The following is a 26,046-nucleotide window of genomic DNA, read 5'->3' as shown; positions in this document are numbered from 1 at the left end:
CTACCTAACGGGGGCACAGACTGCAATAAAAAGCTGACAGGGGTTCTAATCCATTTCCACTCTACCCAAAACTAAAAAAAAAAGTTTTTACCTTTACTTGTACTTTAAATATACAGTTTGAATAATTATTACTTTAGTGTTTTGGGGCTTGTAGCAAAAACTGGAGCCTGATTAGAACACAATGTGTCAGCTTCTGCTCATAACAAGGACTACAATAGTGCTTTCTGAGTATAAATACTTAATTTATCTAGAAAGCCCGCAGTGCTCTGATATACAGTTACTTATTGGATCAATCTGTCAGAAGACTAATTTCAAGCCTTCCAGTCTGCTAAGCCCATTATTACTGTCAACTGTCAAGCCAACATTACTGTCAGTGGTGATGCTTGGTAGATAGGAAGGGGTAAGGTCATGTTCCTGAACCACCATCCGTTGATTAGGGAGGTATATAGAATTTCAGGTTTAAAATTAAGTATATGTAAACCCAAGAACACAATTTTAATATACAATATTCAAACATACCCGTCCTTAGATTTGGTGGCTGCATTAGTTTTGTTTTTTTTTCCCCAACTATTTTTACTTGGTGATCCTGCCAGTAACATTCTTCCTGTCTAAGGGTGACAACATTCATCCTCCGTACTGTATCTATGGGAAAATTGCTGTCATAGTAGGACAGTAAAATTGTTAGGACACCCCCCTCTTTCCTCATCTCATTGGCATAGAGCAGGGGTCTCCAAACTGTGGCCCGAGGGCCAGACGTGACCCTTTGCTAGCCTTTATGCGGCCCTTGGGGCACTATTCCTGCCAGTGACACCAACAATGGGGCACTATTTCTATCACCAATACCAGTGATGGGATACTCTATTCCTCTTACTAATAGGGACACTACTCCTATTGACCATCAACCCTAAGGCCATATTTATTCTCATTCATGCCTGGCCTGTGACATTTTCTACCCCTGCTGGCCACAATCTGGCCCTCCTCAAGTCTGAAGGAAAATAAACTGGCCCTTTGTTTGAAAAGTTTGGAGACCCCTGGCATAGAGGAAGGTTTTCTGTAATTCACAGAGATATAATGGGCTTGAAGATTAACATTGATTGCAGTTCGCAGGAATGCTGCTGCATAGCTCTGTAGAGCATGACGCAGCTGAAGATACTGAAAGAATAGCCTGTTGGTTATCTGGTAGCTCTCTGCCATTGCTTTAAAAGGAAGTAAAACAACATACAATGCAACTGGTGGAGCTCTTATAATTCCAGCTCTTTTCTAAAAGTCAAGCCCTTCAAGTTTTGCCAGTTCTGGTAATTGTGGGTGTTTCCAAATAGGCATATATTGTGTATACCCTGCATATGAGTTGGTAACTGTAGTGGAAACTGTAGTGGATTCCCACAAACTCATATACCTTACCAACCATTCAGTGTCTGCCCCCTCACTGCCAGTCCATCCAATGCCCCTCCAATGGCTTCCACTCACCCAACAAATAAAAAACAAAATACTAACAACTTACAAAGCCATCCACAACTCTGCCCACAGCTATATCACTAACCTTGTCTCAAAATACCAAACAAATTGTTCTTTTCATTCCTCCTAAGACCTCCTGCTCTCTAGCTCCCTTGTCACCTCCTCCTATGCTTGTCGCCAGGACTTCTTCCAAGTCTCTCCTGTCCTCCGAAACTCCCTATTCCAATCTGTTCGACTATCTCCTACTCTGTCCACTTTTAGGTGATCTCTGAAAATCCTTCACTTCAGAGAAGACTATCTTGTCTCCACCTAACAGCTGTACTGATATTTTATCATTCCCCAGTTATAACCTTTTGTATTGCCTGACCCTCCCTTTTAGATTGTAAGTTCTAATGAGCAGGGCTCTCTGATCTCCTGTATTGAATTGTATTTTAACTGCTTGCCAACCAGCGCACACCGATGTACGTCGGCAGAATGGCGTTGGTAGGCAAAAGGGTGTACAGGGACGTCCCCTTTAAGAAGTGGTGTCGCGGGTGTGCCGGCGGCGCGCACGTGCCCGCTGCGGTCTCCATGACCACGGGTCCCGCAGGCTCAATGTCCACCAGGTGCCCCACGATCGTGTCTCGGGGAGATGCTTTTGTAAACAAAGCATTTCCCCGTTCTGCCTAGTGACAGGACAGAGATAACTGCTCTTTGTCATCGAGAGTAGTGATCACTGTCCTTTGTGTTGAAGACCAGCCCCCTAACAGTTAGAATCACTCCCTAGGACACACGTAACCCATTCACTGCCCCCTAGTGGTTAACCCCTTCACTGCCAGTGTCATTTACACAGTAATCAATGCATTTTTATAGCATTGATCACTTTATAAATGAAAATGGTCCCAAAATATTGTAAAAAATGTCCGATAATGTCGCAGTCCTGATAAAAATCGCAGATCGCCGCCATTACTACTAAAATAAAAATTAAAAATGCCATAAAACTATCCCCTATCTTGTAGATGCTATACATTTTGCGCAAACCAATCAATATATATATATTTTATATATTTTTGGGGGATATTTATTATAGCAAAAAGTAAAAAATATTGTGTTTTTTTTTTTTTTTTTTTTTCAAAATGGACGCTCTTTTTTTGTTTATAGCGCAAAAAATAAAAACCACAGAGGCAATTAAATACCACCAAAAGAAAGTTCTATCTGTTGGAAAAAAAGGACGTCAATTTTGTTTGGATACAACGTCGCATGACTGCGCAATTGTCAGTTAAAGCGACGCAGTGCCGAATCGCAAAAAGTGATCTGGTCAGGAAGGTGTAAAAACCTCCGGGGCTGAGCTGGTTAACTGTACTGTCTGCCCTCATGTTGTAAAGAGCTGTGCAAACAGTTGGCACTTTATAAATCCTGAATAATAATAGTATACAGTATTTAACAGATCAAAATGTAAAAAGTAAAAGAAGTTCATTGTTAGGGTTTATATATGCATTGATTGTATTTGCAGTTTAATACTGACCAATGTTCTTTACCATTATAAAATTGTGTATTTATTTCAAGTTAATGCTAAAAGTATGCACACAATTGATTTTAGAGGGCATAATGTGCTGATTAAAGTGCTTACTTTATTCCGGCCTATATCGCTGTGCAGTGAATTGTACCTGGTTGATTGGAGCTCATCATTAAAGCGATGCTTCCATCATTAGCTAAATGACCAGTGGCTTTAATTTAAAATGATGGAGTAGCCCGAAAGGCACATGGAAAGACTGCTATTAACAAACAGTACTCAGAATCCAAATGAGCAGCTTTGCAAGTTTGTATTCATAAGCAGCACAAATCCATATAGATGTGCATTAGATGGAATATGCAGATACATTCCTGCTGCAGAATGGATATGGTTAATAGCAATTACACTGACTCCATTTCCATTCCATACTAATTAGCTTATACTTGCACATAATACGGTTCCTGATAGCTGCCAGTTAAAGATGCGTCTCTATGTCTACTGTAATGGCTCAGACGCTGCCCTTTTAAGAGCTGTTTTATTTCCAGTGATTGAATCCGAGTGGCCTTATCAAGGCTCATTCATGTGTTACATTCATTGACTTAATTGACTTCGCGTCTGTAAAACGAAAAAATAAAATGTTATATAAAATGGAAGCCAGGATTAGGAGAGCCTGTTATGTACTGCTTCCAACTTCAGTTTTTTTTTTTTTTTAATTTTTTAATCCCTTGTTGCTGTACAGAGTAAGATCATTAATGGTAATTAATTTTAATCTGGGGTAGAGTTTAATTAATAATAAAAGGGGCAGCCATTGTAATATTGTTTCAGAAATGTATATGGACTGCTTTTGAGGAATGACAATACAATGTTCCATTTTTATTTTGAGTGGATGCTGGCACAAATGAGTGTCTGCTGGCTTGAGACTCGGTATAAAGGTCTTACTCTAGGGATCCTAGCTCTGTCCTCCAGATATTGCAGCTAGGCTGCTTTGTTGGTTCCTCAAATCATTTTAGGTATTTTTACCAATACAAGTGTGATCTTGTGGTCCACTGCATTAAGGTGGGTTGCAAAATTGCAGCTTCTAATTGATTGAATTTTCTGTTATGCAATCCATCCTTTAGTGGTCAGAAGTAATGTTGTTCTTGCTTAAAATGTAACGATGACCAGCCTTAAATTGTTCACCCCTTTAAGGGCTGTAGTCACAGTGATAACATTTCAAATATACAGAAATGTCACAGAACCTATAGATCACGTGAAAGCGGAGAGCTACCAAACTGTTTCCCCGTTGAAGTGAATTATAGCCATTATTTCAATTAAAGAAGGGAAATCACACCTGATTCTCCCTTAAAGGACCACTGCTGATGTCAACTGTAATAATAGTAATATATTAGGAAAATATATGTAGTGATGGCAATATGTTAATACCTCCTTTACCATGTATTTAATGAATTATATTTTCCTACAAAATTACATGTAGAGGAAGAGGTAAAGCAAAAGTGACAATGGCAGGGGTTGTGACAGCCTATGCCCACACTGCCCAGGATGCTTACAACATTCCCATTTTATTGATGTGGCTTAATTCTAAGATATGATATTCTAAGAATATTTGTGTATAATAATCCCCAGGGTGTGTTTCAGGGGAAAAACCCTAGCAAAACTAAAATCACTGGCACGTTCTCAAAGACCGTATTAATACCAGGACTACAAGAGGGCAGAATAATATTACTAAAGCCAAGGTAGAGCCTTGTTGCAAGAGTGATATCATGCTACTATTATATCCCTAATGCTACATTACCAGATAATGCCATGCAAGCTGAATGGTGCCATGCCAGAGCAATGCCAATTTACTACAAGGTGCTGTGCTGACAACCTGCCTTATGGCCATTTCTAGTAAACCTTTAAGATAATACCTTTCCATAAATTACATTGTATGTGTATGTATGTGTAATATATACAGTCATGGCCGAAATTGTTGGCACCCCAGAAATTTTTCCAGAAAATCAAGTATTTCTCACAAAAAAGTATTGCAGTAACACATGTTTTGCTATACACATGTTTATTCCCTTTGTGTGTATTGGAACAAAACAAAAAAATGGAGGAAAAAAAGCAAATTGGACATAATGTCACATAAAATTCCAAAAATGATCTGGTCAAAATTCTTGGCACCCTTTCAAAATTGTGGATAAATAAGATTGTTTCAAGCATGTGATGCTCCTTTAAACTCACCTGGGGCAAGTAACAGGTGTGGGCAATATAAAAATCACACCTGAAAGCAGATAAAAGGAAGAGAAGTTCACTTAGTCTTTGCATTGTATGTCTGTGTGTGCCACGCTAAGCATGGACAACAGAAAGAGGAGAAGAGAACTGTCTGAGGACTTGAGAACCAAAATTGTGGAAAAATATCAACAATCTCAAGGTTACAAGTCCATCTTCAGAGATCTAGATTTGCCTTTGTCCACAGTGCGCAACATTATCAAGACGTTTGCAACCCATGGCACTGTAGCTAATCTCTCTGGGTGTGGACGGAAGAGAAAAATTGATGAAAGGTTACAACGCAGGATAGTCCGGATGGTGGATAAGCAGTCCCAAACAAGTTCAAGCTGTCCTGCAGGCTCAGGCAGCATCAGTGTCAGCGCGAACTATCCGTCGACATTTAAATGAAATGAAACACTATGGCAGGAGACCCAGGAGGACCCCACTGCTGACACAGAGACATAAAAAAGCAAGACTACAGTTTACCAAAATGCACTTGAGTAAGCCAAAATCCTTCTGGTAAAACGTCTTGTGGACAGATGAGACCAAGATAGAGCTTTTTGGTAAAGCACATCATTCTACTGTTTACCGAAAACGGAATGAGCCCTACAAAGAAAAGAACACAGTACCTACAGTGAAATATGGTGGAGGTTCAAAGATGTTTTGGGGTTGTTTTGCTGCCTCTGGCACTGGGTGCCTTGAATGTATGCAAGGCATCATGAAATCTGAGGATCACCAAAGGATTTTGCGTCGCATGGTAGAGCCCAGTGTCAGAAAGCTGGGTTTGTGTCCGAGATCTTGGGTCTTCCAGCAGAACAATGACCCCAAACATACGTCAAAAAACACCCAGAAACGGATGGCAACAAAGTGCTGGAGAGTTCTAAAGTGGGCAGCAATGAGTCCAGATCTAAATCCCATTGAACACCTGTGGAGAGATCTTAAAACTGCTGTTGGGAAAAGGCGCCCTTCCAATAAGAGAGACCTGGAGCAGTTTGCAAAGGAAGAGTGGTCCAAAATTCCGGGTGAGAAGTGTAAGAAGCTTATTGATGGTTATAGGAAGCGACTGGTTTCAGTTATTTTTTCCAAAGGGTTTGCAGCCAAATATTAAGTTAAGGGTGCCAAGAATTTTGACCAGCCCATTTTTAGAGTTATGTCCAATTTGCTTTTTTCCTCCCTTTTTTTGTTGTGTTCCAATACACTCAAAGGGAATAAACATGTGCATAGCAAAATGTGTTACTGCAGTACTTTTCTATGAGAAATATTTGATTTTATGGAAAAAATTCTGGGGTGCCAACAATTTCGCCCATCATGACTGTGTAGTCAGTTGTTCTTTGTGGGTCTTTCTGTCTTTAGTTTTGCCTTCAGCAAGTGAAATGCATGCTCAATTGGGTTGAGATCAGGTGATTGACTCAGCAACTGCAGAATATTCCACTTCTCGTCCTTCAAAAGCTTCTGGGTTGCTTTTGCAGTGTGTTTTTGGATCACTGTCCATCTGTACCGTGAAGCGCAGTCCAATCAACTTTGCTGCATGTGGCTGAATCTGGGCTGACAGTATATCTCCAAACACTCCAGAATTCATCCGGCTGCTTCTGTCATGTCATCAATAAACACCAGTGACCAAGTGCCACTGAAAGACATGCGTGCCCATGTCATCACACTGCCTCCACCATGTTTTACAGATGATGTTGTATACTTTGGATCATGATCTGTTCCAAGCCATCTCCACACTTTTTTTTCCCGTCATTCTGGTACAGATTAATCTTGGTTTCAAAGAATGCTTTTCAAAGAATGCTTTTCAAAGAATGCTTTTCCAGAACTGGTCTGGCTTTTTTAGATGTTTTTTTGGCAAAGTCGAATCTAGCTTTTCTATTCTTCAGGTTTATGAATGGTATGCACCTTGTGATGAACCCCTATGTATTTGCTCTCGTGAAGTCTTCTGTTGATTGTAGCCTTTGACAATGATACGCCCACTTCCTGGAGAGTGTCCTTCACTTGTCTGGATGTTGTGAATGGGTTTTTCTTTACCATAGAGAGGATCCCTAGAGAGTTTACCAGTGCGTTCTTCTGTCCTCAGAATGTACCAAGCTGTTGATTTGGCCATTCTTAATGTTGCTGCTTTCGCTCTGATGGATTTGTTTTGTTTTTGAAGCCTTACATTGGCCTGTTTCATTTGCATGGACAGCTCCTTTGAACGTACAATGTAGGTTCACAGCAATAGATTCCAAATGCAAATAACACACTTAGAATCAACTCCAGACCTTTTACCTGCTTAATTGATGGAGAAATAAGGAAGGTGTAGCCCACACCTGGCCATGAAACTGCTTTTGATTCAATTACAATTACTTTTGGCCTCTTGAAAAAGGGGGATGGCTATTCTTAAGAGCTGTAATCACTAAACCCTTCCTCCGATTTGGATGTACATACCCTCAAATTAAACCTGACAGTGTGCACTTTCAGCCCATATCCATTATATAACTATAGCTTGAATTTGGAAATGACCCTCTAATTTAAGTAAAACATATTATCCCTCCAAAAAAGGGAAGGTGTTCTGTCTAGATCCTGGAAACTTATAAATGCATTTTCAGATAGTTTTATGATCATTAAAGCAAGCACTCCCTTATCAAATTTAAAGGTTTATATGCTCAGATGGGCATGCCCATTCATCACAAAGAACCCCCTTTTTAAGGTAGTATATATAAAAAAGGAGTCTTGTAAAGCCCTGAAATGTTGGTTGTAAATTATGATAATGTAGGTATATACTTTTAAGTGCATTACAAAATGAAGATTAGGAAAGGAGGGACCAGATATAAAAACACCACATCCCAAATATTTGGACAAATTAAGAAAATGGGCTTTGAGGTAACCAACCTCTGGACTTTAATGATGTTTGTATCTTAAATATCAAATCATCAAAAATCTAGGTAAAACAAAATTTATTTATTTAAACAATGTTAAAAAATCACAAGACATGATTTGGTACAACAATTCATAAAATTCAGTGAGCTATCACAAGAAATACCACTTTTCTCAACATGTTTCGCTCATTGGAGCTTCTTCAGGAGACTTTTCATGTGGCATCATATTAAACCAACTGGTAATCAAAGCATGTGTCACTTAGGATTGAAATCAATTAAATGTATATCCTATGGGTTGCTTCCCTTCAGGGATGGGCCTCAAAAATTGTTTGCAGAGATATACAAAAATGATGAGTGAGAGGAGTCTTTTCTAAAGACATTAATCAGTAGAATCAATATTATTCAGTGATCACATCCACGGTGATAATTGGAAAGATTCACTCAAAAACGGGATGTATAGAGTGGAAAAATCACAGAGTGCTAGGCGTATATAAGGCTTGCAAGGGAGAGAAAAAAACACAATATTCCTCCGAAGCAAGCTGGGTCCTGAAGTGTGTGTCAGGTGAAGGAACCTGGTAATAATTGAGAAACGATAGAAAAGTTGACGGGGGAGGGAGGTATACCTCCCGTCTAGCTTGTTGTGTAGCCGGCAGAGAGTGACGTGCATGTAAGTTTATTTAAGTGCATGTTGTGATGGCTGTATTGATTATCTTCGTTACCAATCGCCCATTTGAGGTTATTGGTCTGAAATGTATGTGGCACTGTGTGGGTGGGTATGTTGTTACATTCAGATAGTTTATGTACATAAACCTATAGCTCTCTGCTGAATCAATGTTTCAGCATACCATCTTGTGTCTCAGAAAGATGTTTCACTCCATTCTTTGCTCTGTGATAACTGTTTTCTTTTCTTGCAGGTCCTCCATCACCAACCAAAGTAACAAAAGTGGTGAGTTTCCATCAAGTCGGTCATGGTCATCGTCCATTTACATCCAATTTTCCATAGAGATGCATTGATGTCCGTTTTTCATTCGTCAACGGATGGATGAAAAACGGACAAACGGACAACATGTGTGAAAGGAGCCTAAAACTAAATTGAAATTTGACAAAATTCAAAATTAACACTGTATTCAATACGCCTCAATGTGCTGGGATACCCGAAGCAGCAGGGTGAGCTTCCTCTAACTATGTGTAAGTTTTATCCCAAGAGGAGCTAAATTACTAGAAGATCAAAGAACATTTCTTACACACAGTGCACACGTTGATTGCTAAGAAAAGTAAAGTACTACAAATTGAATATATAAAAAAAATTGGTTACACACAGTGCACACCTTGATTGCCAAGAAAAGAAAAGTACTACAAATTGAATATATATAAAATTGGTTAACGAAAACCATACAGGGATTAAATAGCATTCTGAAACTCTCAGCACTTTGTGAATTGACCTAGGGTATAAAATATATGAATGTTTATCACGTTTTTGAAAAAAAAACTTTTTGGATATATAAACTTTGTATTTAAAGTGTCAGTAAATGCTAATAACACTTATTCGTAAAAAATTTTTTTTTTTTTTTTAATTATTTATTTTTTTAAATCCTGTCCAGTGCAGTCATATGATTCAGCAGGTTTATTTCCCCTGAGTAAGTGAGTGCTCGACGATGGCTGTGCATTCCCGGAGCCATGACATCGCCCACCAACTTGCCCATTCATTATCGCTTCTCCCTTCTCTCCCCGGCAGCAGCCACTCTCTGACCTAGGGGATCCAGAACTGCTGGATGACATGATTGGACCAAGCAGGATTTAAAAAAAAAAAAAAAGGAGGGAGGCAGTTTTTTTAAGAATTTAACAAGGGGTCATGTGGCACAATCATTTGCCAGGATACATGCTCTTCTTGTATGTTAGTTATTAGCCTCAAATTTAATATCGTGTACTCATTTGTAAATGCAATACCTGTCTTTTTTCCCAGAAGACTGACAAACCAGAGCTGACTGGTAGTGTTGAAACAATTGGCACAACTGAACCTTTACCACAGCCTTTACCCTTCCCACCAAACCTTGCACGATCTAATTCTCCAAAGCTTGACCCTTCAGAAGTGTACAAGAAATCAAAGAACATCTTTGAGGATAAGCGTAAGTAATTCCTTTTAATTAGCAGATATCACACCAAGGTTAATAAAACTTGCAATTTCTTGGGCGCTCGTGTATAGTGGCAGCATTTATAATGCTTTTTTTGTAAACAAAAGTAATTAATACATTGTAATTAACATTAACATCATGTTTACATAATGCCTTGCAGGTTGTAGCAGGAGATGGGAGGTAGCAGGATAAAATTTTGTATAATAGCATTAAAGAAATCCTAGGAGAGAAATCAGGTTTAGAAGAAAAAATAAAAGGGTAGTATAGCAGTAGAGAAATACATCTTAATTAATACTGCGCTATTCCCACTATATATTGATGGAAAAGTTCACCTGTGCCCAGACTATGGACATTAAAGTATTTCTGTACTGTTAGCAAGCAATAAAAAAAAAACCTTTAATTAAACCCTCACTGACCTTTCTAAGTGCATGTAAAGTTATTTTTTTTCTAAGAACACAGCAAAGACTCTAAAGAAAAGTTTTATTGGTTTTAGATATAAAGCATTTAGACTAGTAAAAAAAAAAAACTGACCAATGTGATTTCAGAAAAACATAGTTAGTAGACCAAAGATGATCCTGAAGTAGAGGTATGGTGAAATACATAAAATACATGAAAATGCTTTTACTGCTTGTTTTGGGATATGTAAATACTTTAGTGTTCATAGCATGTGCACAGGTTCACTTTTAGGTCCTACTTTTAGCCTTTCTACATTTAGGCTCTATTCACACTTTGCGATTTCTGCATGGCAATCGCTGCAAAACAAACAAAACACATTTGGGTGCTATTATCCTTCAATGGCACCCCAAATTCCATGTGATTCTGGCGCACTTGTTGCACAACATGATCATGCAAATGGCTCTTTAAAAACCGCATGAAGTGTAACACCCAAAAAGGAGCAGGAGTGTCTTTTCGGGCAACAAATGCTTACAGAGCACTTGAATGGGCTGGCTCTATCGTGTTACAATCGCGTTTTGGAAATTGTGTATTTAGAACGCTCGTTCCCACTATGCGGTATATGAATGGGGCCTAAGGGTTCTTAACCCTCCATGTTTTACTATCATCACCAGTCATCAAAGGTAGGACTTCACAAGATGTCAATAGAGTGGTTTTACTGTACATATGGACAATTAGAGACAAAACAGCTGAAATAAAATTGGACTTTATTTCAAATTAAAAACACAGAAGCTTCTTACAAGTAGTAAGATTTTTGTTGTTTTTGTGCAAAGCAAGAAATCAAGATGCAGTTACTAACAATGTTACCCAAATATCATATCATCTGATATTAACAAGAATTCTCACTTAGATTCCTTGTTTAAAAATACAGAGAATCCTGTTTCAATTTTTATTTAATTGTTCAGAGATTCATCCTATACCCCCATCATTTGGATCCAATATCCACAAGAGGTATTGACAACCCCCATTTAAGAACCCCTGTCCTAAGTCTACCTTTGGTTTGCTTTCTACACAGTGTGTCACCAGATTCTCAGTAAAAGGTGTATATACTAAATAAAACTCATGCTAAATGGAATAATAAGTGAATAAACAATAAATAAATAAACGGCAGTAGCTATTACAAAAGTTGCTAAAACCTCAAAAAATGAATACACAAATTAACAGCGCTAGCAGAATATTCAACAACTTGATGATGTGCTCAGAAAATATTGACCGTGACAATATTATTAAAATATATACATATATAATAGATAAAGTGCTCCGAATTAACCACCTCAATACAGTGCACTTTCACCCCCTTCCTGCCCAAGCCATTTTTCAGCTTTCAGCGCTGTCACAGTTTGAATGACAATTGCGCGGTCATGCAACACTGTCCCCAAATGAAATTGTTATCATTTTTTTCCCCACAAATAGAGCTTTCTTTTGGTGGTATTTGATCACCTCTGCAGTTTTTTGCGCTATAAACAAAAGAAGAGTGACAAGTTTGAAAAAAACATATTATTTTTTACTTTTTGCTATAATATCCATTTTTTTTTTTTAAACAAATTTTTTCCTCAGTTTAGGCCGATATGCATTCTTCTACATATTTTTGGTAAAAAAATCGCAATAAGCGTATATTAGTTGGTTTTCGCAAAAGTGATAGCGTCTACAAAATAGGGGATAGATTTATAGCATTTTTTTTTTTTTTTACTAGTAATGGCGGCGATCTGCGATTTTTATCGTGACTGCGATATTGCGACGGACATATCAGACACTTTTAACACATTTTTGGGACCATTCACATTTATACAGTGATCCGTGCTATAAAAATGCACTGATTACTGTATAAATGTGACTGGCAGGGAAGGGGTTAACACTAGGGGGTGATTGAGGGGTTAATTATGTTTCCTAGGGAGTGTTTATAACTGTAGGGGGAGGGGACTCACAAGGGGAGGTGACCGGTCGGTGTTCCTCTGTACTGGAAACACACCATCGGTCTCCTCTCCTCTCCTCTGACAGGACGTGGATCTGTGTGTTTACACACAGATCCACGGTCCTGCTGTGTTACTAGGTAATCGCAGGTGCCGGCGGACATTGCCACCGCCGGGCACATGCATCGGGTCCTGAGTGACACGGCGTGCGCCCCCCCCCGGTGGGCCGGGAAGCTGAGGGCGTAATATGACACCCTCCCAGAACGAGAGCTGCGCCGCCTGGCCATCAAATGACAGCCAGCGGGCGGAAAGCGGCTAAAGTGCTTCGTGGTTCAGGTTGAAAGTGTTTCAAGTGCCACACTCCCCTCTTGTGACCCCACACACCAGAGTTAATGGACCCTTAACTTTGCAGTCTGGGGTCAATAAAGCTGTGATCTAAAAGATCTGGTGTATGTGAAATGGACTCTCAGAGAAACTTCCATACAGGTATTCACGTGGATGGACCGAGGTTGATCAATCATAGTGGGAAAACAGAAAAAATCCCATGGTGAAGTACTTCTGGTACTAAATGTGCTGTGCAATCAAACAACGCCACTCATGAGACAACTCTGTAAAACAGGCATCAGTGTATGTTCCAGGTTCGCCACTGGACGGCATGTGTTCCACCAAAGGCAGAAGTTCCGTCACTGGTTCGTGAAACTGGAAATGTGTCAACGCATTTCGCCACTCCTCCAGGACGTCATCAAGTACAAGGACCAGTTCACACCAATGCAGTCACTTCCATGGCTTTCCAGTTCTAGAAAAAAAGTAGAACATGCTGCATTTTTCCTGCACTGGACTGTACTGGAATGCAATAAAATGCATCCAAAATGCACCAGACCCCAGTACAGTGGAGAAAAAAAAAATCTGGAATTTATCTGGCAATGCACCAAAAACATGCATACAAAAACACATCCAAAACGGATCTGCGTTTTTGTTGTGTGAACCAGCACCAAAGCCTAGCGAGGACAGCCTGCTTGATGCACATAAATTCAGGCTAATATTGGTTGGGAAACCTAGAGGAAGACCAGTTTGGTGCCATATTTTCTAGATGCATAGACTGCAGAGACTTGGGCACAGAGATGAATCTGTTACATTCCCAGTATTTTTATGCTAATCTGTACTTTGGGTTCCCTTTTAAAATGGTAATAGCACCTCAGGATACATTACCCTAGCCCGGTACATCTCTAGCAGAACGTTTTGAAGTGCTTTATGTGATATTTTTTATTCATACTGTAACTTTGTTTACTTTTTCCATTACATTAGAGGCTCTGTATTGGGGTTAGTCAGGGGTTTAAAGCAGTATTAAACCCCAAAACAAAAATGTAATATATTGCAGCTTACCAACTATTATATGTGGTGGCTGAATTCAATTTCATTTTTAGGCTTTTTTTCATTCTTTTCACCTGTTGTTATTTTTCAAACTCCTTTTCTAGACCTAGCTGTCCAGCAAAAGTGGCAAAAAGGATTAGGACAAACCATTCAACACCTACAGGGGTGCTGACAATGGTCAGCTTTTATTCATTCAACAACTGTTGTTGTTGACTTTAATTTTTCAGTCAAGGACATCTACAGTGCCTTGAAAAAGTATTCATACAACTTGAAATGTTCCACATTTTGACATGTTACAACCAGAAATGTAAATGTGTTTTATTGGAATTTTATGTGATAGACCAACATAAAGTGGCACATAATTGTCAAGTGGAAGGAAAATGATAAATGGTTTTGCAATTTTTTCATAAATAAAATGTGGCAAGCATTTGTATTCATCCCCCCAATTCAATACTTTGTAGAACCACCTTTCGCTGCAATTACAGCTGCAAGTCTTTTTGGTGATGTCTCTACCAGCTTTGCACATCTAAAGAGTGACATTTTTGCCCATTCTTCTTTGCAAAATAGCACAAGCTCTGTCAGATTGGATGGAGAGCATCTGTGAACAGCAATTTTTCAAGTCTTGCCACAGATTCTTAATTGGATCTAGGTCTGGACTTTGACTCTGTCATGCTAACACATGAATGTGCTTTGATCTAAACCATTTCATTGTAGCTCTGGCTGTATGTTTAAGGTTGTTGTCCTGCTGGATTGTGAATCTTCACCCCAGTCTCAAATCTTTAGCAAACTCTAACAGGTTTTCTTCTAAGTTTGCCCTGTATTTGGCTCCAACCATCTTCCCATCAACTCTGACCAGCTTCCCTGTCCCCGCTGAAGAAAAGCATTCCTAAACATGATGCTGCCACCACCATGTTTCACGGTGGGGATGATGTGTTCAGGGTGATGTGCAGTGTTAGTTTTCCACGACACAAAGCATTTCGCTTTTAGGCCAAAAAGTTCAATTTTGTCTCATCTGAGCAGAGCACCTTTTTCCACATGTTTTCCGTGTCCCCCACATGGCTTCTCGCAAAACTGCAAAGAGGATTTCTTATGGCTTTCTTTCAACAATGTCTTTCTTCTTACCACTCTTCTATAAAGGCCAGATTTGTAGAGTGCATGACTAATAGTTGTCCTGTGGACAGATTCTCCCACCTGAGCTGTGGATCTCTGCAGCTCCTCCAGAGTTACCATGGGCCTCTTGGCTGCTTCTCTGATTAATGCTCTCCTTGCCCAGCCTATCAGTGGTGTTAGTTTGAGCGGTAATTACTGCATTTTTTAATGCAGTAATTTATCGCATTGGGTTAGCCGCTAAGGAGCGGGCTGGGAAGCCGACCACAGCGTCCTTGACAACAGATGAGAATACGAAAATAATTAACCCATAACTAATGGTCGTATACCAGATTTTAGGCACAGTTTCAAAAAAGCAAGAAAACATCTGGAACCTTTGGTTACCACAGTGGTACCTGGAATTTTTGCAGCAGTCTTAGTAAAAGATTTACTGTACCTTTTTAGCTGTAGTTGATGGTACAGCAGTGCAAATAATTGGGATTAACCGATACTCTTTCTGAACGGCTGCTGTTAAGAACTCTTGTTGCTTTTCTTTATCATGTGAGTTGCTCATTCTTAAGGCAAGCTGTCAGGAAATGTGAATGTCCAGCATAGAGCTCTAAAAATAACCATTATTCTTTATTTATAGCCTAAGCGCATCATATATTCTTTAAAGAACTGCAAATTTTCTGTGTTAGTGTTTAATAATCTGGTTGCACTTGGGTAGGTGCATTTCTTAAAACAAGAAAGGGAGGTACATTCCTTTGATACATCAGCCTGAGAGGAAATCTCATGTGTGTTCTGCTTCGCTGTGTAATCTTGCTGTTGTGACATTTTGGCTGCCCGTCCTCCAAGTCGTCTTCTACACATATTAGACTTCTCTGCAGATGTTTGGCATTGGTTTCATAAAAGTAAAATAAATATTAAGATAAAACCCCAGAACATAATGAAAAAATGTTTGTTTTCTTAGCAGATCCATTTGTATTGATTTCACATTTAAATTCTTTTATTTTATTCCTCTTTAGAAATATTTGCTTTTACAATACAAAAAGCCATTTGAAACCTTAATTCAAGTTGTTACATTGTTGGATTTTAGACACAGGCAGTAGGCATAAAGGTGCACTGGATCAGTGCTTGCAGCATAACGTATATCTAAAACCAAAATTTTAAAGGCTCCATTTACACTTCTATGACTCCAAAGTTGCGCCGACTTTGGAGTGCAACTTTGGTGCAACTTGGATTTGACTTTGACCAGTGATAATGGACAACTGTTGCACACAAGTTGCATTGTATAACATTCAGGTATGACTTTCATGCAACTTCTGAGGGTTAACATTGAAATCTATGGCCCTCAAGTTGCATGAAAGTCGGACCGAAGTAGTGCAAGAACTACTCTGAAGTTGCTACAACTTTACGAATGATATGAATGGTTATCATTAGAAAACATGGGGACTGACTTGTCTTGCAACTTTGATGTCCAAAGTTGCACAAATTTGAATCAAGCCTCACTGTCTCGCTTTTTATATTACAGGAACAAGGGGTTTTATTAATGTGTCCCTTCTGGGTAAAGTCACCCTCACTATTTGTTCTGGTGACTACTGTTACTGACTAAATTCCTAAAGGGTTTGTGGCTATTAATGGTATCTCATTCTAAAATGAACATGAATTATTAGCAAAAAGAACATGCAGGCTTTAACAGTAGCATACCATGTGGTGTGTACTTGCTCAAGGGTTAAGTAGGTGGAGGTGTAGAAAAGAAAGTAATATGCACCCTGTGGTATGTGGTGGTTCGAGGGATAAGTAGGTGGAGGTGTAGAACAGAAAGTAATATGCACCCTGTGGTATGTGGTGGTTTGAGGGTTAAGTAGGTGGAGGTGTAGAAGAGAAAGTAATATGCACCCTGTGGTATGTGGTGCTTCGAGGGTTAAGTAGGTGGAGGTGTAGAAGAGAAAGTAATATGCACCCTGTGGTATGTGGTGGTTCGAGGGTTAAGTGGGTGGAGAAAAGAAAGCAATATGCTATTGAGCCAAATATTTTTATATTCTTATATCATTTTAACAATTTATGATATTTAATAAAGGGCTGGTTTTATAAAAATTATCATTTATGAAAGATATTCTGAAAGATTTAAATTACTTCATAAAATACATTGTAATATTTGGGGGGAAAAAAAGATAATTTATGGGTACCCTTAAAGGCCAAATTTTCTTTTTGCAAATGGCCATGGTCACCAAGACAGATAATAATTTGAAATCAAACCTTTTACAATTGCAGAATTAAAGGAAAATCTTCCAATGGGGACACCTGTTCCAGTGATTTCTGTCCTAGGGGAGATGTTTCCTAATGATAAAAAGATTTATTGTCATGACTCCCCAACAATGAGCTCCATGACTCCACAAATGAAGGGAAATATCCCAACTGGGACACAGAAACAAAAAAAAAAAGTTGACAGGGCTTTTAACAATTCCACTTTTTATTCATAACTTGGAATATGTTTATGTATAGCCAGAACTTTAGTTTTAGAGAAAGGAAAAGATACAATTTTAGTTTGTATGTTCTATGTTCTTTGGGGGAGATTTCCTATCACTTTCTGTTCTGGTGAATCAACACGAAGTGAGGAGAAATCTCTACACAATGAGGGGAATATTCCTCTTTGTTGTCGCCGTCTTTGAAAGAGTTACCCCCAACTCCTATTTTGGTGACAACTCTAAAATTTTGGGTTCCCTTTCTGTTTTGGTAACAACGGTCAGTTCTTTCCTACTCTATTCAAAAGTGGATAGTTTTGCCTATACATTTAATTTAAAGGATAAGTTCACCTTTCGTAACATGTTACACCCATATTCAGGGTGTAGCATGTTGCGAACGGACGACCCCCGTACCTCCCCGATCTGACAGCTAGTGGGGATCCTCTCACCCCCCACCCCCACCCCCCCCCCCTCAGCTATCTGCTGATCACAGGTGCAGTGCTTTACAGGCTTTGTACCTGCAAAAAAATATGCATTTTTTTTTTTTTTTTCAAAAATTTTAACTTATCATTTAATCTCCAGGCATTCTTCAAAGTATCCTAGCACCATTAAATTATTACTTAATTTATGACGACATAGCTGCTCTAGAAATGATTCCAAGGACAAAACTGCTTTATAGCTGGTCCCTGCTGCTACTGTAAATTGGGTGGTAGTTAGAAATTAGGCTTTCCTGATACTTTACTATAACTTAACAGTCACAGTCTACCTTTTTAATAAAGAGTATGATACGGGAACTCCATGAGACAAAACGTTGACCTATCCATGTTATTGTCAGGCACTGCGCCAAGAAAATGATAAAAAAAAGCGGCTGTTCTCAAGATTTGCACTACAATTATCGAAACAACTACAGATGGAGAAGAAAATGCATTCAAATATTACTTTATTCCAGCTAGTCAGCTGGTACAGCAATTTGCTGCTATAAAACAAATTGCTTACTGTCATCATTTTAACAGTTAGACAGTCATGTGAAGGAGACATTTTTTTGCTTCCTGCTTTTAAGCTTTTGTTTTTGGTTTAATAAAGTAATTCTATGACAGGTTTCACTTCAATCTTACAGATTTAATGTAATTGTTTAAGCTCTTCAGTGACCAGAGGTCAGCAATGCCTAGATCTCCAGACCAAATTTAGTGGCATCAATATAAATGAGTTGACTTGACAATAACTCTATGACCAACTTTCCTCCTAAATATTTTTACATTACATTACGTTTTTTTTTTTTACAAAGGGTTTGATTTGGTAGAATGTTTTAATAAATTCCCTGCTCAGGTTTCTTATTATAGCATATACACGTTTGTTTATTTTTATTTTTTTAAACTGTGTACTGTCATCTTTCTTTCTTTTTTTTGTTTTTTACAAATCTTTTTATTACATTTCTAAACAAAACAAAACACAGCAAGACAGATACACCAAAAATATAATAATATGGTTTAAAAATCCAATATAACAATTATTAATCACAAGGGGAAGGGAAAAAGAAAAAAAAAAAGAGAGGGGAAAAATAAAGTAAACATTAATTCCTTCTTTCCCCAATGACCCCAAACATTTCTCATATGGGAACGCACATGTTATAAATAATGGCCCCCATGGGCATTCAATGCTGTATAAGGTTTGTCCAGCCACTTTGCCCACTCTTTATCAACTTATAACTTACTAGGGCAACCCCTATTTATGTAAGTATCTCTATACAATGGAAGATTATTATTTACCAATTGTTTCCAATATGAGAGCGTAGGGGACCGAGGTTTCTTCCAATGCAACGCAATAGCTTTTCTTGCGTAGAATAATGTTATATTAGCAAACACTCGCTCAGGTACTGTAGGAAGAATAGTCTCTACCAAACCCAGTAAACAGACAGACATTGAAACCGGTAAAGGAGCAAAAGTGATAGAGTTCCATAAATCCACCACTTCCACCCAAAAAATAACTATATATGGGCAAGTCCAGAAAATGTGTGTAAAATCCCCCTGAATTGCTCCACATCGCCAACACTCTGAAGAGCATGCATAATTTATCTTCTTAAGTCTATGTGGCGTGATATATGCTCTATGTACCAATTTATATTGGATCATACAATACAGTTGTGTGAAAAAGTATTTGCCCCCTTTCTGATTTTTTTTTTTGGCATATTTGTCACGCTTAAATGACTCAGATCATCAAACAAATGTTATTATTACACAAAGATAACCCGAGTAAATACAAAATGCAGTTTTAAATTATGGTTTCATTTATTAAGGCAAAAGTGAAAAAGTAATTGCCTCCTAAACCTAATAACTGGTTGTGCCACCCTTGGCGGCAACAATTGCAATCAAGCATTTGCGATAACTGGCAATGAGTCTTTCACATTGCTGTGGAGCAATTTTGGCCCACTCTTCTTTGCAGAATTGTTTTAATTCAGCCACATTGGAGGGTTTTCCAGCATGACCGGCCAGTGTAAGGTCATGATACAGCATCTCAGTTGGATTTAAGTCCGGGCTTAGACTAGGCCACTCCAAAACCTAAATTTTGCTTTGTTTGAACCATTTGGAGGTGGACTTGCTGTTGTGTTTCGGATCATTGTCCTGCTGCATAACCCAAGTGCACTTGAGCTTGAGGTCACAAACTGAACGCCGGACATTTTCCTTTAGGATTTTCTGGTAGAGCTCAGAATTCATGATTCCATCAATTATGGTAAGTCGTCCAGATCCTGAAGCTGCAGAGCAGCCCCAGACCATGACGCTACCACCACCATGTCTGACTGTTGGTATGATGTTCTTGTTATGGAATGCTGTATTCACTTTATGCCAGATGTAACGGGACGCACACCTTCCAGAAAGTAAATTTTTTTCTTATCGGTCCACAGAATATTTGCCTAAAAGTCTTGGGGATAACCAAGATGTTTTTTGGTAAATGTGAGATGAGCCTTTGTGTTTTTTTTGGTCAGCAGTGGCTTTGCCTTAGAACTCTCCCATGAATGCCATTTTTGCCCAGTCTCTTTCTTATTGTTGAATCATGAACACCGATCTAACTTGAGGCAAGTGAGGCCTGAATTTTTTTAGATGTTCTGGGTTCCTTTAAGACCTCCTGGATGAGTCGTCGTCATGCTCTTGGAGTCGTTTTTGTAGGCCAGCCACTCCTGGGAAGGTTAACCACTGTTCCAAGTTATCTCCATTTGTGGATAATGGCTCTCCCCGTGGTTCACTGGAGTTCCAAAGCCTTACAAATGGCTTTGAAACCCTTCCTAGACCGATACATGTACATTACTTTGTTTCTAATCTGTTCTTGAATTTGTTTTAGATTGTGGCATGATGTGAGGCTTTTTGTGATCTGTTAGCTTGTTTCACTTTGTCAAACAGCTTCTATTTTTGTGATTTCTTGATTCAACAAGTCTGGCAGTAATCAGGCCTGGGTGTGGCAAGTGAAACTTAAGCTTTCAAAAAAATGGTGGTTAATCACCGTTCTTTCATGATTCAGCATGGGAGGGGGCAATTACTTTGTCACATGGGACCAGGCAGGTTTAAACAGATTTTTTTCCCTTAAAAAATGAAATAATAATTAAACTGCATCTTGGATTTACTCGGGTTATCTTTGTGTAATATTATAATTTGTTTGATGATCTGAATCATTTAAGTGTGAGAAATATGCAAAAAAATAAAAAATAAAAAAATCAGGAAGGGGCAAATAATTTTTCACACAACTGTAGCTGGCAGCTTGTCATCTGAAACACAAAACAGAAAGAACCAGCAAAGCAGCCATAGAGAGCCATGTACTTAACAATTATCATAGCCCTCTATAAATATTAAAATGTATTTATAAAACAAATGGGTGTTAGGGGTCACGATCCCATGGGGCCACTTCTCTATTGTATTATTTCATGACTCTGACATTGTAGACATTAAGGAGTTAAAAAAAAAAGTGTAGCCAGTGCCAGGACAAGGTCATCCAGCACCCAGGGCACCCAGTGCCTGTCAAACCTATCAATTAAAGACTAACGCCACTTTTGTTAAGTAAAAAACAACCCCTTCTGGCTAATCAATGCACATTAAATGGATTTTACCAAACTTAGTGTCCGATTCCTACCTTTTGCTGATCTGAATGAATGAATCACTTGTATAGCTCAATATATGTGAGCTAAACCGCCTCAAGGCGCTTTTGCCGCCAGTGTCCATCTGGGTCTTCAGAAGAGATGGGTCTTGAGCTTCTTCCGGAAGGCCAGATGGTTTTCTTCTGAGCAGATGTCCGCGGGTAGAGCGTTTCATAGCCGTGGTCCTTGGACTGCGAACCTTCGTTAGCCTTTTAATTTATAACGGGTCTTGGGGATGTAGAGGAGGTTCTGGTTAATTGACCAGAGAGGGCGACCTGGGGTGTAGTGCTTTATTTTGTCGCAGAGGGCTTTTCCTTGTGCACATTTGTGAGTGAGGCAGAGGGTCTTAAATGTAACCCGGTCCTTCATGGCTAGCCAATGGAGGGTCCTCAGGGACGAGGTGATTGATTCCCAGGGTTTTTTTTCCAGTTACCAGTCTGGCTGCTGTGTTCTGAATGATTTGTAGATATGAAATTTGGTATCTTGGAAGTCCTAGGTAGAGGGAATTTGCATAGTCGGTCGGGAATTGATGATTGTTCCAACTACTGCTGCTGTATCTCCTTCCGGGATGAATAGGATAAGTCTAAAATAGGCGAAGAAGGTAGTGGGATCCACTGACTACTGATCCTATTTGTGCATCCATCGTCATATTTGAGTCAAAGACAACTCCGAGGCTTTTGGCTTTAGTGCTGGGGGTGAGGCACTATCTGAAGAAATAGCTGAAGAAGAAATAGCTGTTTGTTTCACCATGTCCTTTTGCAGACTAATTCTAATTGAGAGGGACTGGTTCATTATAATTAGCTGGTGCCCTGTCAGTGTTCCAATGAGAAAAGCTGCAGGGTCTGCATCCCTTTAGAAGTATATAACTCTTTGGGAGTATCTCAACAAGTTCCTATCGCAGAGGAGGCCTAAAATTGAACACCTTAGAACACTAAGCAACAGAATTTCTTTTCAGTTGATCGCTTAGGTTATAACACTATGAAACTGGCTGACATTGCAGTTTATTTTACAGTGCATATAAATCTTATAGCATATTGGTCATTCTGTTAAGTATGGCTATTTGGAGGCAACCGGCAAATAGCAGGAGCCATAAGGTGATTTCACATATCTCTGATCCCTGAAAATGTGATATTTAAACCCAGGACAGGGAAGAGCAGTCACACGCTAAATGCAAAGAGTGACTGGGTTCAATATCAGAGCAATGACATTTCCCCCTCCAGCATCATTTATAGGTATTTATGTCGCCTGCTGTTTGGCAGTTGTGGCAGTATTAACTGGCTAAACATAATGGCAGATTCAATGCATTGCTAATGGTTTGTAGTGACAGCATTTTAGTAATCTGACCTATCTTTTTTAATGGTAATGTGTTTCTCGTTTTTTCATTTATAGCTCCAAATACAAAGGACTTGGATGTTTTCTTACGTAAGCAAGAATCTGGCTTTGGATTTCGGGTTCTCGGGGGAGATGGGCCAGACCAGGCAGTGAGTACTGTTACTTAGCGATTCCAGTAAAGTTATCATGTAGTGCTTCGCTAATGATTGTGAATGAAATAGACAAATGTGATGTTTTTATGTAAATCGTTGTGTAACTTATACATTTTCAGCATATAATAACTGTTACAGTATATCATTTTCCTCTGTTCATTTTTCTATAAGCAATGAAAAGTTCTATTAACCTAGCCATATACATTTTCAATTTTGGCTGATTCCTGTTGAAATTCGAGTTGTGGTTGGCCTTATCTATACCACGGGGCTCGACAAACTTTGATTGAAAAATTGGCTGGACGATCAGTGACTGCATTCAATCATTTTTAGTCACTGTTCAAGTAGCCTGACAGCCGTAGGTGCCAGCTGCCTGAATGCAATAGTTGGCTGTGCAGATTCCTCTATCCACACTGGTTAGCATGGATGGAGGAATCTGTTGGAAAATAATGTTTATGGCTAGATTTAGATTTTAATTAAGCAAATTCATGCAAAGAGCAGCCTGTTGAACAAAGTACACTAACTCATACATCTATTCAGATTAAGTTTGCTTGTTTGCCCTCTGGCTGAATAAAAAAAAAAAAGTCTATGGCCAGCTTAAGTCTTTGCCTTAAAGTGGTTGTAAACCCTTACACACCAATTTTACCTACAGAAAAGCCTATAATAAGGTTTACTTGTAGGTACTGGAAATATCTCCTAAACCTGCACGGTTTAGGAGATATTTACCATATACGTTTGCGCCAACGTCATTGACGCATGGGCACTAAAAAGAAGGGCATGATCGGGCTGTTTCTATAGGGCCCCTGCCGTGACTGTCGGCTCCTGTGTGCATGCACGTGACTGAGTAACAGAGCTGAAGTCCACACGCCCTGGAAGGAAGAGGGGTAAAGATGGACGTGGCCACCTGCGGGGGCATCGCGGGCTTCATTTGCAGGTAAGTGCCACATAAGGTGCTAGTATGCGATGCATAAAGACGAAGTGAGACCCATCAGGGTTTACGTCCTCTTTAAAAGTTAATTTCACTTTTTTTTTTTTTTTTTAAAATTATAAATGCACATCTATTTGCAGGTAAAAAAAAATGCATGGTGCCATGCAGGACTCCTGCAGAATTCTCAGTGCATCTGTCTGCTCGTATCTGGTACAGGCAGACAGATGCACACTGACAGGAAGAATGAATGAACTACCAGAGCATTCAACAGCGACATGGTAGTTAATTGAAGCTACAAGCTGACTTGTAGTTTCCCATTCACACTGCATGAATGACGTGGCCGGGCGGGTGGAGGCGGGCGTATTTTTTCAAGCCGTGACAGCAGGCGCCTAGAGAAGATGCCCGCCTGCTGTCACTGAGGGGGAGAGGCTGCAGCTGATGGAACATGTGACAGGTTCCAACCTAAATATTGGTGGAACATGTAGCATGTTCCAAAAGGTGAACTTACGGGTGTATACAAACCCATTTTCACATCTCCCATTTGGATAGAAAAGGGAAACATTGAAACCACTGTCAGGTTTTTATTGCTGCCTTTGTCCCTGTTGAGGGGGTTTACCTTGTATTTTCTGGTGACCATTGCCTCTGAGTATAGAAGTGATGGGAAATCTAAAATTTTGTGTTGTCACCAAAGCATGAATAGAGGGGTATTCTTCCAGTGAAGAAGCTTATTCCAGAGACAGCTGTCTAGTAGAGGATTTCCTTTACTTTACAGAGATTTCTTATTCAGACAGAAATGAAGGAAATCTTCCCAGTGGGACACATATGGCATAAAAATGGGCTTTAAATATCCACAGCTGAAAAAAAAGTTTTGGCTTTAAATATATTTTAGGTAAGCCAGTATGACTGTGTGTGTGGAAGAAGGTGACTATTTGGGCTTTGAGCTGGTGATCAGGAAAGAAAGCTGTATAGAATGTATTTGATTTATCACTCTGATAAATGCAACACTATATACGGTAATTAATGTTGTGCTTTACTGTATTTGAGGAAGAGCAAAGCATTAAAAACGATTTCTGAGAAGACTGTAATCAAATAGCAGGGATAAATAATTAACAGGCCTTGTGTTCTGGCAGTAAGTGATTCCAGGTACCTGCAGAGTCTGCACACTGTGTTATGGATTGCTTTTCCACTGTGCATGTCCAATAATTTCATATAATTGAAAAAGACAGGAAACTACAGAAACAAAGCACATACAGTTTATTCACTGTCATCTCTGGCCAGACAGAATAGTTTAAGAATCATTGTGTCTCATCTTAGTGCAAAGGACATGGCCTGATTTAAATCTCCTGCTGAAAATATAAGAAGTCTTTTGTCCTTTCTTATCTAATGTCATGTAGAGGTCTAGTGTGTGCCAAATGTACTGTTGCCACCTGTGGTTCTTGCAGAGAAAAAAAATGACCTGAAAGTTTAACTTGATCACTCTTTATTCCAAGCAAAACATATACAGTGGATATAGAAAATAATCACCCCTCTTTAAAATCACATTTTGTTGCTTTGCAGCCTGCAGTGAAGACAGACACAGCTTATGTTTTATCCATCTGTATTTACTCAGTACAACTTATAACACCCAAGTGAAAGATTTAACACCAACATCATGTCAGAAAAAATTCAAACACCAAATTACTGAGTTTGAAAAAGGATCACCCCCTTGTGCAGTATTTTGTTGAAGCACCTTTTGCTTTAATTACAGCCTTTAGTCTGTTGGGATATGTTTCTACTAACTTTACACATCTAGACTTTTCAATATTTGCCCACTTTTCTTTGCAGAACTGCTCAAGTTCAGTTAAATTTGATGGTGACCGTTTGTGGACTACAATCTTCAAGTCATTCCACAGATTTTCAATGGGCTCTAACTAGGCCATGCAAGGATATTCACCCTTTTCTCCTTCGAAGATATAAAAAAAGAAAAGAAAGGCGCCTCTAAGTGCAGTATGCAAAATTTAATAAAGTGCACAAAGGGGGTTGAAAGCACTTACGAGATTGTTGAGTGT

General features: G+C 39.1%; 1 protein-coding gene across 3 annotated transcripts in view; it reads left to right on the top strand.

The window, feature by feature from the left end:
* The window catches only part of MAGI3 (membrane associated guanylate kinase, WW and PDZ domain containing 3), a 548,042-nt gene that overhangs the window by 396,844 nt on the left and 125,152 nt on the right, over window positions 1-26,046 (top strand). For 2 of the 3 annotated variants that reach the window (XM_073615713.1, XM_073615715.1), the window contains exons 11-13: window positions 8,967-8,998; window positions 10,016-10,178; window positions 22,979-23,070. In XM_073615713.1, coding sequence (XP_073471814.1) covers window positions 8,967-8,998; window positions 10,016-10,178; window positions 22,979-23,070 — 287 coding nt within the window. The remainder of the gene's footprint in view (window positions 1-8,966; window positions 8,999-10,015; window positions 10,179-22,978; window positions 23,071-26,046) is intronic. The other variant, XM_073615714.1, reaches the window with a different exon arrangement.

Source organism: Aquarana catesbeiana, linkage group LG02 (genome assembly GCF_042186555.1).
Source record: "Aquarana catesbeiana isolate 2022-GZ linkage group LG02, ASM4218655v1, whole genome shotgun sequence".
In the NCBI taxonomy this organism is placed as follows: domain Eukaryota; kingdom Metazoa; phylum Chordata; class Amphibia; order Anura; family Ranidae; genus Aquarana; species Aquarana catesbeiana.
This window is presented reverse-complemented; position numbering and strand designations above follow the sequence as displayed.